Source organism: Garra rufa, chromosome 21, assembly GCF_049309525.1.
Source record: "Garra rufa chromosome 21, GarRuf1.0, whole genome shotgun sequence".
Taxonomy (NCBI): Eukaryota; Metazoa; Chordata; class Actinopteri; order Cypriniformes; family Cyprinidae; genus Garra; species Garra rufa.
Window position 1 is genome coordinate 27,514,469 of NC_133381.1, and position 12,304 is coordinate 27,526,772.

The following is a 12,304-nucleotide window of genomic DNA, read 5'->3' on the forward strand; positions in this document are numbered from 1 at the left end:
TTGAAAAGGACCTGTACAGTAGTCAATATTTGAAGTGGATCAAAACTTTTTATCAAAGTTGTCCAAAAAACCTAAACAATACTCATTCTTGTCTTCAGATAATTTTGATGAACTTTTTTGATCCACTTCAAATGTTGACTACTGTACATAGTTATCACAAAATGTTAATAATGTAAATGTTAAACAATAATCAACTTTTCTTCGATAGTATATGTCCCTTATGCCATAATAACATTTTTAAATTCTTGAAACAATAACAAACCAATTATCGATAAATAGAATATGTCTTGATTATTAAGAGCAGGTACTTTTTTGTACCAATTTTTGACAACAGGATGGTAAATAATAAAAAAAAATTGCTCAAAAACAAATATTTGTTAATGCTCCTCACCCCACAAAATAAACAAAAGTATGCTAAATATTTAACGTTGCTGTCAAATTATTATTTGAAATGACTTGTCTAACAGGGTGGAACAGAGCATAACAGGGTGAAATGGAGCAAAACAGAGTGGAACACTAGTGTTAACAGGTTCAGTGGATGAGCTTTCCATCATTGTCCTGCATGGTTTTGGTTTGCCATCTGTAATGTATGGAACTGCATCTATATAATATTGTTTTTAAAAAATACAAAAAAATTCTGATTTCTTTTGGGGGAGAGACACAAAAAAATAGCTTTGTTGTTTCTTATCACAATCAATCATGATGACAAGTGGAAAAACACTTTTTTTGTTCAGGTGGCTAGAGAAATAATTACAAATTAGAGAGAATGGACATAAGAAATGATTTTTTTAATATATATCTGATTAAAATAAAGATTCTGTAATTCATTTGGATTAACTAGATTAATAAACAAACACAAAAACCATCACAAGAAGGAAGAGTAATGGACAGTGATGCCCTTGTTTACAGGCACTTTTTATGCACAAAAACCTAATATTTAAAAATTTCTATTCCTATTTATTTACTTTCTCCCTACAGTTTGTGACAATTTTCTGTAAAACAAAATAATTTCTTACATTAAGCAATGTATTATCTTTTACTTCATGGGATGTCACACTGTCCCAATTTATCTAACATGTTCAGGTAAATTGGGACAGTAACAAAACGTAATATATATATGTATATATATATATATATATAGAGAGAGAGAGAGAGAGAGAGAGAGAGAGAGAGTGTAACAAGCAGGATAACATTTAAAAAAAAAAGTAGGACTGAGATATGACACTTACCTCAGTTTGTACAGTTAAATTCATGTGGGGAAAAAAAAAGATATCACTTCCTAAAAATGGAATTGTAGTCTACAAAAAGTACATCCTAACAGGGTGGAAGATGACTTTAGGGACAATGTAAATAAAGAAAATTGTAAAAAATAATATAATAATAATAACTATAGTTTCATATGATTAATAATGTATTATTAGATGCCGTTTAGCCTAGTCTATAACATAATTAAAAATATTTTGAGGCTTTTATCATTTCATGGTTTATATTTCTTGTGGAAGTTGATTACCTTGCACTGAGAACATAATAAAATTGAATGCATATTTCAATAAAAATGTGTAAAATACAAAATAGTATTGTATTGTCTATTATCTCTATTCAGGTGATAAAGAAGACCAAAATATATAATTTATAAATATGTAACTCATTTTAGAGAAGATATGAGTAAGTAAAACATAGAGACAGAAAAGTCACTGTATAACAGGAATTACCCATATATATTAGTAAGCATCTTCAAGCCTCGTAGGCATAATTATCTGCAAGAGTTCTAAACATGTTTCCATTTAGTAAAAGGACTTAAAGGAAATCACAACTGCCACTGGAGATGGGTAAAATGGATTACTCTCTCTCTGCTCAAATACAACTTGTTCACAAAGCAGGATGCTCAATAAAAGCAGACACAGCCCAGTGGAATATCGAACACCTGGAATGAGGCTGAAACAGTGTGAATGTGGTTGAAAATGTGGCCGTGTGATGCAGTACTGCCCCCTGCTGTTTCTATTATCAAATCAGAACCTGGTAACAACATCCAATTAAACTGAAGATGAGTTTGGAATAAAGAAAGGTCTTTGGAGACAAATGTAATGAGCACAAGGATGGGAAATATGATTTTTTCCCCCCCTTTTAGTTTATCTGGAGTTTACCAAGAAAATCAGTAGAAAAAAAAAAGTGCATGAAGAATCATTACAGAATTCAAATTTCTCACACAAACAGATTCATAAGTGGCGTTTTAGTCAGTACAAAACCATAGTTGTGGAAAGAATCTATTTCAAAGCTTAAGATATCTTATTTGTTAGTTCAAAAGGCTGCACGCTGATATTGCGAGTACTTTAAATAAATGTTTTTGCTAAAATGCAGTATTGCAATAATGAAAATCTAACAAGAAATATTAAGAACAATGAGAATTACAAATAAACTTAAAAGTAAATACCCAGGTACTTTACAGGAACAGTTTGGGGTAAAATGTGATATTTTGAAAATAAATTAAAATAATGTCACAGTGCAGCTACAAAGAGAACTCTGTTTGCAAATTAGCAAATTTATTTATTTACATTTTTAATGAAACACCAACAGATGTGTTAGCTTGTGGTGTAAAGTCAAGGTTTACAGAAGCTATTTTTTGTCTAACTGAAATAAAAACACCCTTGAAGTGGCCACTTGATTGAGTCTCAGAATGCACTGCTACCTGGTGAGGGTGAGAAGCTAAATTTACACTCAACCAGTACGTGTTTGGGAAAACAGTTTTGGCGCAGGTGGCTAAGAAACAATACCTCCATACTGTGACGCCTGGGAGTGTACAGGTAATGAAATGGCCTGCTTATTTAACATGCAGATTTATGCATGCTGTAATTAATTTGCCATTACTACTTGATTGATGTCCCTGTGTGTTTTGAAACAGACATCAGGCTGTAATTACTCCCCATGTTGTGCTCCCTCCATTGTTTCGTTACAATTAACAGATGCTAATTTTACCATGGCAAACAAGTAATTGTCCCGCTCAATAATTGAGTAATAGAATGACCGTCTGCCATTTGCTTGGGGAGCATTCAGACTCGCACTTTATTTGTCGGTTTCATTTAATTTCACTAAAAACTTCCATTCAAAGGTAAGACATCTAGTCTCAACAGAAGGTAATACTATGCATCAAAATGACTGTGGAAATGCTTTCAGTCTCTTTCTTTAGAAGACAAAACCACTATACTTTTCTCATCCGTTTCTTTGGCCGCTGAGTGAAAGGGGATGTGCCCATGAGAGAATCTGGTGAATGGGACATGTAACTTCCTTCTGAACCGCCAGGAGATGGAGGGATGCCAGCCTCACTCATGGTGGACATGGGGCCCTCTTCAAAGACGTCGCTGCCCAGAACTCCATGGCCTGATACCTGGCCCTCCTCACTGTCCTGAGGTTCCATCTTCACCTGGGCTAAATGCCACAAGGGGGAGCTATTCCCTACCGTTCCTATTGTAGACAAAATAAAAAATAACATGGATTATTAAACAGTTTCTGAATTATGCTTGTCTTTAATTCTGGACATTATGAACAAGCACAACCGACCACTTGAAATAAAACTGAATCAGGGTTCCCACACCTTGGTTAACTTCAAATTCAAGGACCTTTCAAGGACTTTTCAGGTCCAGTACCCTTAAATTTAAGGACTTATGCTGCCTTCACGTGCTATCAAAATTATCGTCAATACGAGTTTCCTAATCAGAAATTAGACTCGAATTAAGTCGTATTTACTACTGGGAAATTCAGAAATAATTTGATACCAGGCTTTACGAGTTGGGTGGGTCATAAACTTTAAACATGGTGGTAGGGACAACCATTGCTGCTGTCAATGCTGTTCTCACAACCACATGCCTTTGTCTTGTCGCTAAAGTGTATTTATAGGTTAGATATGAACGATCTTTCAAAGCATATTGTATGTTTTATAAGCAGTAAAATAAGCATGCATTTGCATTATTGGCGGAATAACACATTAGCGGAGCAGAGGAAATAATATGAAATTTTTTCCAGAAAACGTCTTGCACAAAATAAATTCAAGCAATTTCAAGGACCTGTAACTATGTATGTTCATTTTCAAAAACGTAAGAGTATTTTTCATTGTTCATGTTAACACAACAACTACATCCCTTTTTCTTGTCGCTAAAGTAGTAGATTTATAGTCTAGATATGAACAATCTTTCTAAGCATATTGTATGTTTTATAAGCAGTAACATAAGCATGTATTTGACCAAAATTCCAGAATTGTCAGCAAACTGCATGTGTAGCACAGTGACTGTTTATATAATTGTCAACCAACAGGATGTTACATTTTATTCTTTACGACATTAAAGCACTTGAATAAAAATGACAAGCTCATAATCACAACTTCACAAGTGGGAAACAGGAAATTTCCTATAGCATATGAAGGCAGCATTAATGTGGGGACACATTTCAAGCGAGCGCAAGGTTACATTGTGTTACCTTGTAATATACATTGTTATGTTACAGTTTTCATGTGTCAAACATTTATTTTTTTTGCTTTTTTTTTTTTTTTTTTTTGCATTTTTTTGGCCATATGACAGAGATCTGATATTCTATTTGTCATAAATGCATGCAACTAACCTAAATCAAGCAAGCTAGTATGCATAGACCACAAAGTGTTAGCGGACCGGAAAGAAATAATATGAATTTTTTTTCCAGAGAATTTCTTGCACAAAATAAATTCAAGCACTTTCAAGGACTTGTAACTATGTATGTTCATTTTCAAAAACACATTTTTCATTGTTCATGTTAACTAAAGTAGTAAAACACTGGGTAGAAAATGCATCAATGTAGGAGAAAAGCTGACTGAGGGATTTAAACTTTTGTCACCTGTAAACCTCAAACATGAAAGCTTGCGAAGGCTTGTTACCAGTCCAAGATAACACAAATGTAATGTAAATATGAAATGTTTTTAGGATAAATAACCAGGAAGCAAATATCACAGACGATTATGCTGAAGAAATCGAAATCATTAAAAACAATTTATTATGCAGCCCTAGAATTGATTACTTGCATGGGTGCAATGTTAGTGCAATGTGAATCTGTTGCAGTATTTAATAATCTTTCTTAACATTAGTTAATACAAATAGAACTGTTCAATGTTAGTTCCTTAAATAATATTGACAGATACAACTTTTGATTTTAATAATATATTAATAAATGCTGGAATTAACGTTAACTAAGATAAACAAATGCTTTACACATTTTTCATTGTTCATGTTAACTAAAGTAAACGTATGTAATCATACTGTAGCATTATAGTATTTTTATTTTAAAATAATGACAAAAAGACAACAAAAACTAATACTAGGCTAACTAATGCAAATAAAAAGATCTAAAGCAATTCTAAAAGACTATTAAACATTTAGTAATACAATAAAAATAAGGAAACAAATAATAACCAATATGACAAATAAAAAACAACAGAATAAAGACACAAAAAAACTTTAAAAATGTCAATTAAAAAACTACATAGTCTGCACTGTATGAGTTAAACACTGATTATTGTTCAATCTATTACATTTATTCAATCATGAAAGCAGAGTAGTTCTTTTGCTGTCACTTTAAGACCTAATGCACAGATCCAATATATTAATATTTATTTAAATTGTTTGCCTTTAGGGTTCCTACACTCCATTTCAAAATTCCATACTTTTCCAAATTTCCAAACCTCTCAGTAGACTTTGAGAACGTATTTAACATAAATGGGTTATAGAGCATTGTTTTTTATATATACTTTATGAAACTATTCACATGTGCATGGGTAGTTTTTGCATGCTTATGCATTACAATTTCTATTTAATTTCTGCATCACTGCCATCTTACTATGAATAAAACAAGAGCATGGACGCCATGAATAAACAGAGATCTACTTGCTGAAAATTTGGCTTTTCTTATGATAATACCTCCAATATCAAGGCCTAATGTTCAATATCCACATTCACATCCTTGGTGGCAGCACAGAAACCATGACAAGAAATGGGCTAATAGCATTAAAAAAACTGTACAAAAAAAAAGTGTTCAAAATTTGGCTTTCATTAGGGCAGTATGCCATATTTCAAGGCCTTAGGTCTCTTTCAACACATACTTTGTAGAGGCCAAGAAACCACACCGCGAACTAGGCTGATGGCACAATAGGTGGCTCAGTGTGCATGCTAAGTTTAATGGTTTCTTGTGCACACATAAAAGTCTGTATATTTTTTTTTTTGCAAAGGTCCTTGAGGCTATGTAATATGGTGCTAAGAATATTGTAAGAAGAAACCCAAAATGCTTATAACCTGCATTTTACATAATGTTATTGAGTTTGACTTCTTGTACAATGCATTCATTTTCAATAAATTAAAATTTTCTATTATAAAAAAACTAAATAGAGGCAAAAGTCTGGAAAGACAAATACTTTTCCATACTCAGCTTTCTTTTTTCCATACTTTTCCAGACCTGGAAAATACATAAATCAAATCCCATACTTTTCCAAAACCTGTAGGAACTCTGCTTCACTTAAGACGACCAACTGTGTTTACATGAACACGTCAAGACGTGTACCGAGTTGAGATCTCTTTCATGGCTTATTGCACTTTTATGAATTCATGCATTAGTTCATACAGTTCAGTGCAATACTACACCAAACCAAAGCTTTAACTAAACAGATCTGAAGAAGCAGTGGTTACTCACACAGGTGTATATCAGATATTTTGCAGTAGAAAAAAGGCACAACACACAGCTGGATAATCTAAAAGTTAAGAATGTGCAAATACAGAGCTATAATCACCCTGTAAGTCGAAACACCCTGGTTGTATTTAAAACTGGGTCCTCCATGGGGCCACAAGGAAAATTTGGCAGGAAAAAAATATGGTAACACTTTAGTTTGGGGACCAGTTCTCACCATTAACTAGTTGGTTATTAGCATTCATATTACTAGCATACTGGCTGTTTATTTACTTATGAAGCACATATCAATGCCTTATTCTCATTATTATTCTGCATTCTGACCATATTCTACATTCCTTAATCCCAATACCTAAATGTATTGAGGCAAAAGTCATAATAAATACTTAGTTAATAGAGAGAATTGGTTCCTAAACTAAAGTGTGACCAAAAATACATACTGTGAATAATGAAATTACTGTGAAAATGCAAATTCAACAGAAAATGTTTCTATTCAAGTTTATATCACTAACCATACAGATAATATTATAATCATTTTAACTTTAATAAGATCTAAATATGAACGATACAAAAATATATACACATAAGTCAATTATTTAATTTTTATGTTGTACATGTTATTTATAATGAGGGGAAAAAATTGATCCCCTGCTGATTTTGTATATTTACCCACTGACAAAGAAATTATCAGTCTACAACTTTAATGGTAGGTTTATTTTATCAGTGAGAGACAGAAAATAAATAAATAAATAAACATTTTTAAAAACATCAATCAACAAGATTTCTGGCTCCTAGGTGTCTTTTATACAGGTAACAAACTCTCAGAAGAAATTAATCAGATTCCAAACTCTCCACCATGGTCAAGACCAAAGAGCTGTCCAAGGACGTCAGGGACAAGATTGTCAACCTACACAAGGCTGGAATGGGCTACAAGTGTGTTTTTCTGCTAAGGGGACAAAACAACTGCACCCCATCAAAGGGACGATGGACGGGGCCATGTACTGTAAAATCTTGGGTGAGAACCTCCTTCCCTCATCCAGGGCATTGAAAATGGGTCGTGGATGGGTATTCCAGCATCACAATGACCCAAAACATACGGCCAAGGCAACAAAGGAGTGGCTCAAGAAGAAGCACATTAAGGTCCTGGAGTGGCCTAGCCAGTCTCCAGACTTTAATAATATTCACAATAATTGTAATAATAATAATAAATCTATTGTTATTATAATAAAAGTTAAACAAATAAATAAATAAATAAATTGCATATGATGTTTTAAATGACTTTCTTTTGATCATTTTTAACTTGTCTTGACTGAACACATATAAGGATCCCTTAGAACTGAAGGAGGTACCTGATGTGTGAGGGGAATGTCCCTCCTCCAGTCCTCCAGCCAGTCTTTCATTAGATGTGCCCAGTACACCGATGGGAAGGGCCTGGTCACCTGAGGCCAGATCCGCTTCTGGCTCCTCGCTCAAAGGGAACGGAATGTCACTCACCGGCTCCTCTTTAACCTTCAAGGGTTTGGAATCCTCCAGAGCCTTTTCTGGATTTACAAGTCTCTCATACTCTTCTGAGAGCTCCTTACTGACCTACAGTCAAAGATAACACTAGTCAGTCAATGCCAAAGCAATCACAATGCAAAATAAAAGCTACGCATACAGTCCTGTAGATATTGAAACTGGCATAACATTGGAGATATCTCACCTGCAGCATGTAGCTGTGGTAATCTTTAATGCGGACCTGCCAGAAGCGCTGCAGAGCTAGGACGCTGCCAATGCCCACCTCATGGAATACCTGTTCCACCACATCAGGGAAGGGTGTGGAGCCTTGGCAGGCCTCCCTGTCAACAGCCACTCGCAGCAATTTGGTGATCCGCAAGTAATGTTCATGGGCCAGGTCGGTCAAAGTCTCCAGAACACTCTCATTTGCAGACTCAAATCCAGCATGTGCGAGCACTGTGGCGACCGACTGGTAAAGAAGCTGACGGCAGGACGGCCAACTCAACTCAGTTACTGGCTCACCTTTACCTCTAAAAGGAGAGAGATGAGGAAAAATTGTTATATTAATATTAAATAGGGCTGCACGATATTGGGAAAATATGCGATATGCAATATTGGTGTTGAATATTGCGATAACAATATTTCTTGCGATATTACATTTCCCTAGAGAAATGCTTTAATAATTATTATTGTTATTATTATCTATTTTTTAAAATCTTTTATATATGTAATGATCATGCTAAAATAAACAGGTAATAGATATTCTTCTGTCATCCGAATTAAATCTAATTCAGGCTAAAAAAATATATATATGTCAAGGAAGTTGCAAAAATTTTGACTTCAAAACACTATGAATGACTTAAAACCTCGGCAGATATTCTGATTTCTGGTTTGCTGTTACCATAGACCTGCAAACACAAAATGAATTGCTTTCAAACATTACTTTTGTAAAAAATGTAAGACCATTTTTTAAACTAAATATTTCCTTGCCTTGCCTGTTTTTTGTTTGTTTGTTTTTTTAAATAAAACATATTATTAAACAAAAATTTTATTAAAATTACTATTAAACTTCAAAAAGTTAGGAGCATCAAAAAAAAAATAGGAGCACCCAATTTCTTTTTAGTAATGCACTGATCTTTATTCTTCATGGCTGATTCCAATTGCCAGGCAAATCAAATGAGCTGTTTCTGAAAGCCTCAGAATCAAATTTTTAAAAAATTACAGTATAAATAACAAAAAATAGACAATAAATGCAGCCATATTCAAAGTAGACTACTCTTTCAATATTCAAAGTGCAAATAGAGACCGAATTTTTTTAAGTATGATACAGAGTTATAGACAAGTTCACAACTTATTATAGCCCACATTCTAATAACAGCCTAGATATTTTATCTAGCCTAATTTGTGTGCATTGAGGAGTCGCTCTCTAAACGTTTGCAGACTCAAATCCAACACGTGCGAGCACTGTGGCGACTGACTGGTAAAGAAGCTGACGGCAGGACGGCCAACTCAACTCAGTTACTGGCTCACCTTTACCTCTAAAAGGAGAGAGATGAGGAAAAATTGTTATATTAATATTATTAAAGTAGTTTAGCTTAGTGAGGCAATTTTTATTATGAATGGATGCACTTTAGTAGACTTGTTTTGGACTGATGAAAAGAAACACCCATCCATGCAATTCTAAAGCTTGAAAGCAAGATAATTTTTCACTTCCAGAACAAAAAATTACAGATTACTCACCCCATTGCCATCCAAGATGTTCATGTCTTTCTTTCTTCAGTCGTAAAGAAACTATGTTTTTTGAGGAAAACATTTCAGGAATTATTCTCCTTATAGTGGACTTCTGTAATGCTAGTTTGAAATTCCAAAATGCATTTTAAATGCAGCTTAAAATGGCTCTAAACAATCCCAGCCAAGGAATAAGGGTCTTATCTAGCAAATCGATTAGTCATTTTCTAAAAACATTGATATACTTTTTATAACACCCTTCACAAAAAAAGGTAAAACAGCAATGTACGACGATTTTGAAGTTGGAGGAGAAAATGAGATGGGAGTTTTTTGATTGAACCGGAATGCACAGATAAGCATTTGAGGTTTAAAAGTATATCATTTTTTCTTTTTTTCGTTCAGAGCCCTTTGAAGCTGCACTGAAACTGCATTTTAGAAGTTTAAATTGGCAGGCACCATAGAAGTCCACTATATGGGGATAATTCCTTAAATGTTTTCTAAAAAAAAACATAATTTCTTTACAACTGAAGAAAGAAAGACATGAACATCTTGGATGACAATGGGGTGAGTACATTATCTGTACATTTTTGCTCTGGAAGTGATCTACTCCTTTAATATAAGTCTGTCTGGATTTGTCTGAAAGAAGGAAAGCATATACACCTAGGTTGCCGGGAGGGTGAGTAAATAATGGGCTAATTTTAATTTTTTGATTTGAACTAGCCCTTTAATATTATAAAAATCTAGTTTCAAACATTTTCTAAGTTCTAAGAAATGTACTTTGCATTGCAGTCCAAAATATATACATGCTTGATGTGTGACAACTAATGAACTTTATTCTTGTGTGTTCATTCTTGTGTGTTATGCAGCACATTTGAGCTTTCATAAGAACCAATGAGATTTGTTATCACACGCCAAGCAAGTATGGTATTCTTTCCATGGTGTTCTTACCCTAGAAGAGGTGTATTCAAGTCACTGTATGTATAATTGGAATAGTTATGCATTTTTGAATGAATTAATAAACTGGACAAACAATGACCGACATATGTTATCTATGGAAATACTTGTAGAAGTCGCTCTCTGGGTCACTATGGCGTAGTTGGAAAGGCTGTCGAGGAGCTTTACTATCCAGTGGAAGCAGATCATCTGGTACAGTGGGTGTGGCAGGCCGGGGGGGTAGAGCATCCCCATCCTCAGGTTTGAAGACACCATTAGGGACATCTAATAATGTGGACAGGGGTTGCTGACCTTGCTGGGCAGCAGCAATGAGACCCCGGAGACGACGAGCATGCTGACTCAACTGCACAGTATGAATTGTAAGGCTGCAAGGCTCAGAGGGGATATCCAGCATGGTGGTAGGACGTGGACGCTGTGCAGACGGTTGGTGCAGGGGAGGGTCCTGCATCTCCACCTGGCGGAACTCGCGCTGTAGAAGGTCAAAAGAACTGCGGCCAGAGGGAGCCGAGGCCACTGGAAGCTCACCCCAATAACGCATCATCTTCACACAGTGCTGTCGCTTCCTTTGACAGTGGATGACAATCTAAAAATCATAGAAAGCACTAAAGTTGACATATCTGCTATCAGCTGATATACATGTAGTGGTTATGAATGGTTACCCCAAATATCAAAATAATTTTTATTTATTTAAAAAAACAGGGTTGGAGCTAAACTCTGCAGGACATCGGCACTCCAGGAAAGATGACTTTTCCTGTTCTAGATTATATGATCATATATTTAAATTATTTATATAAAATTAAATAATAGGTATTTATACATCATTGTAGTGTTGCACTGCTTGTTAAGGCAGTGCAACACTAAAATGATGTATAAATACCTATTATTTAATTTTACGCACACACACACACACACACACACACACACACACACACACATACATATACACACACACATATACATATATATAATTACAAAAATGAAATCAATAAGAATAACACAATTATATATATATTATGGCCCTATAGTATTCATTTACACTATGCAAATTATAATTTCCTTAGATTTTGAAAGACTTAGACATGTTCTTCATGATATTCAATTTCAGTTACTTAATATTACACTTTACTGATATACTATATGTAAATAAAACTTAAACATCTATATATTTTTACAAACTTTCATAGTTTTATGTATTTCAAGATTTATATTAACTTTTACACGAACGTTACACAACATTACATGCCCTGCAATGTCCATTGTTTAATTTGGAACTTATAAAGCATAATCACCATCATAATCATCACAACAAATCGCTTAGTTTACCTTTCATTAGCAGATGAACATAAGGGCGAATAATAGCAAAATTAAGCAATATGTATCATTTCGACAAAACGACGTATAAACAACGAGCGGCTGTGAGGTACAACACTAA

At 34.3% G+C, this 12,304-nt stretch overlaps 1 protein-coding gene across 1 annotated transcript; it reads right to left on the reverse strand.

The window, feature by feature from the left end:
• Positions 1 to 2,514: 2,514 nt before the first annotated feature.
• supt7l (SPT7 like, STAGA complex subunit gamma) lies at positions 2,515 to 12,299 on the reverse strand. Its single transcript, XM_073827016.1, has 5 exons — positions 12,196 to 12,299; positions 10,980 to 11,455; positions 8,396 to 8,720; positions 8,043 to 8,280; positions 2,515 to 3,459 (listed from the first exon to the last, which is right to left on the reverse strand). Exons 2-5 carry the CDS (start codon positions 11,411 to 11,413, stop codon positions 3,197 to 3,199), a joined length of 1,260 nt encoding a protein of 419 aa, XP_073683117.1. The 5' UTR covers positions 11,414 to 11,455; positions 12,196 to 12,299; the 3' UTR covers positions 2,515 to 3,196.
• Positions 12,300 to 12,304: the final 5 nt, after the last annotated feature.

Bases quoted from the DNA above. Each gene is read 5' to 3' on its own strand.
- supt7l (XM_073827016.1), bottom strand. From the start codon at position 11,413: ATGATGCGTTATTGGGGTGAGCTTCCAGTGGCCTCGGCTCCCTCTGGC. The intron at 8,721-10,979 runs GTATTTCCATAG...CTCTCCTTTTAG, and splicing joins CCAGAGAGCGACTTCTACAA to AGGTAAAGGTGAGCCAGTAA. The intron at 3,460-8,042 runs GTACCTCCTTCA...TGTCTACAATAG, and splicing joins ACATTCCCCTCACACATCAG to GAACGGTAGGGAATAGCTCC.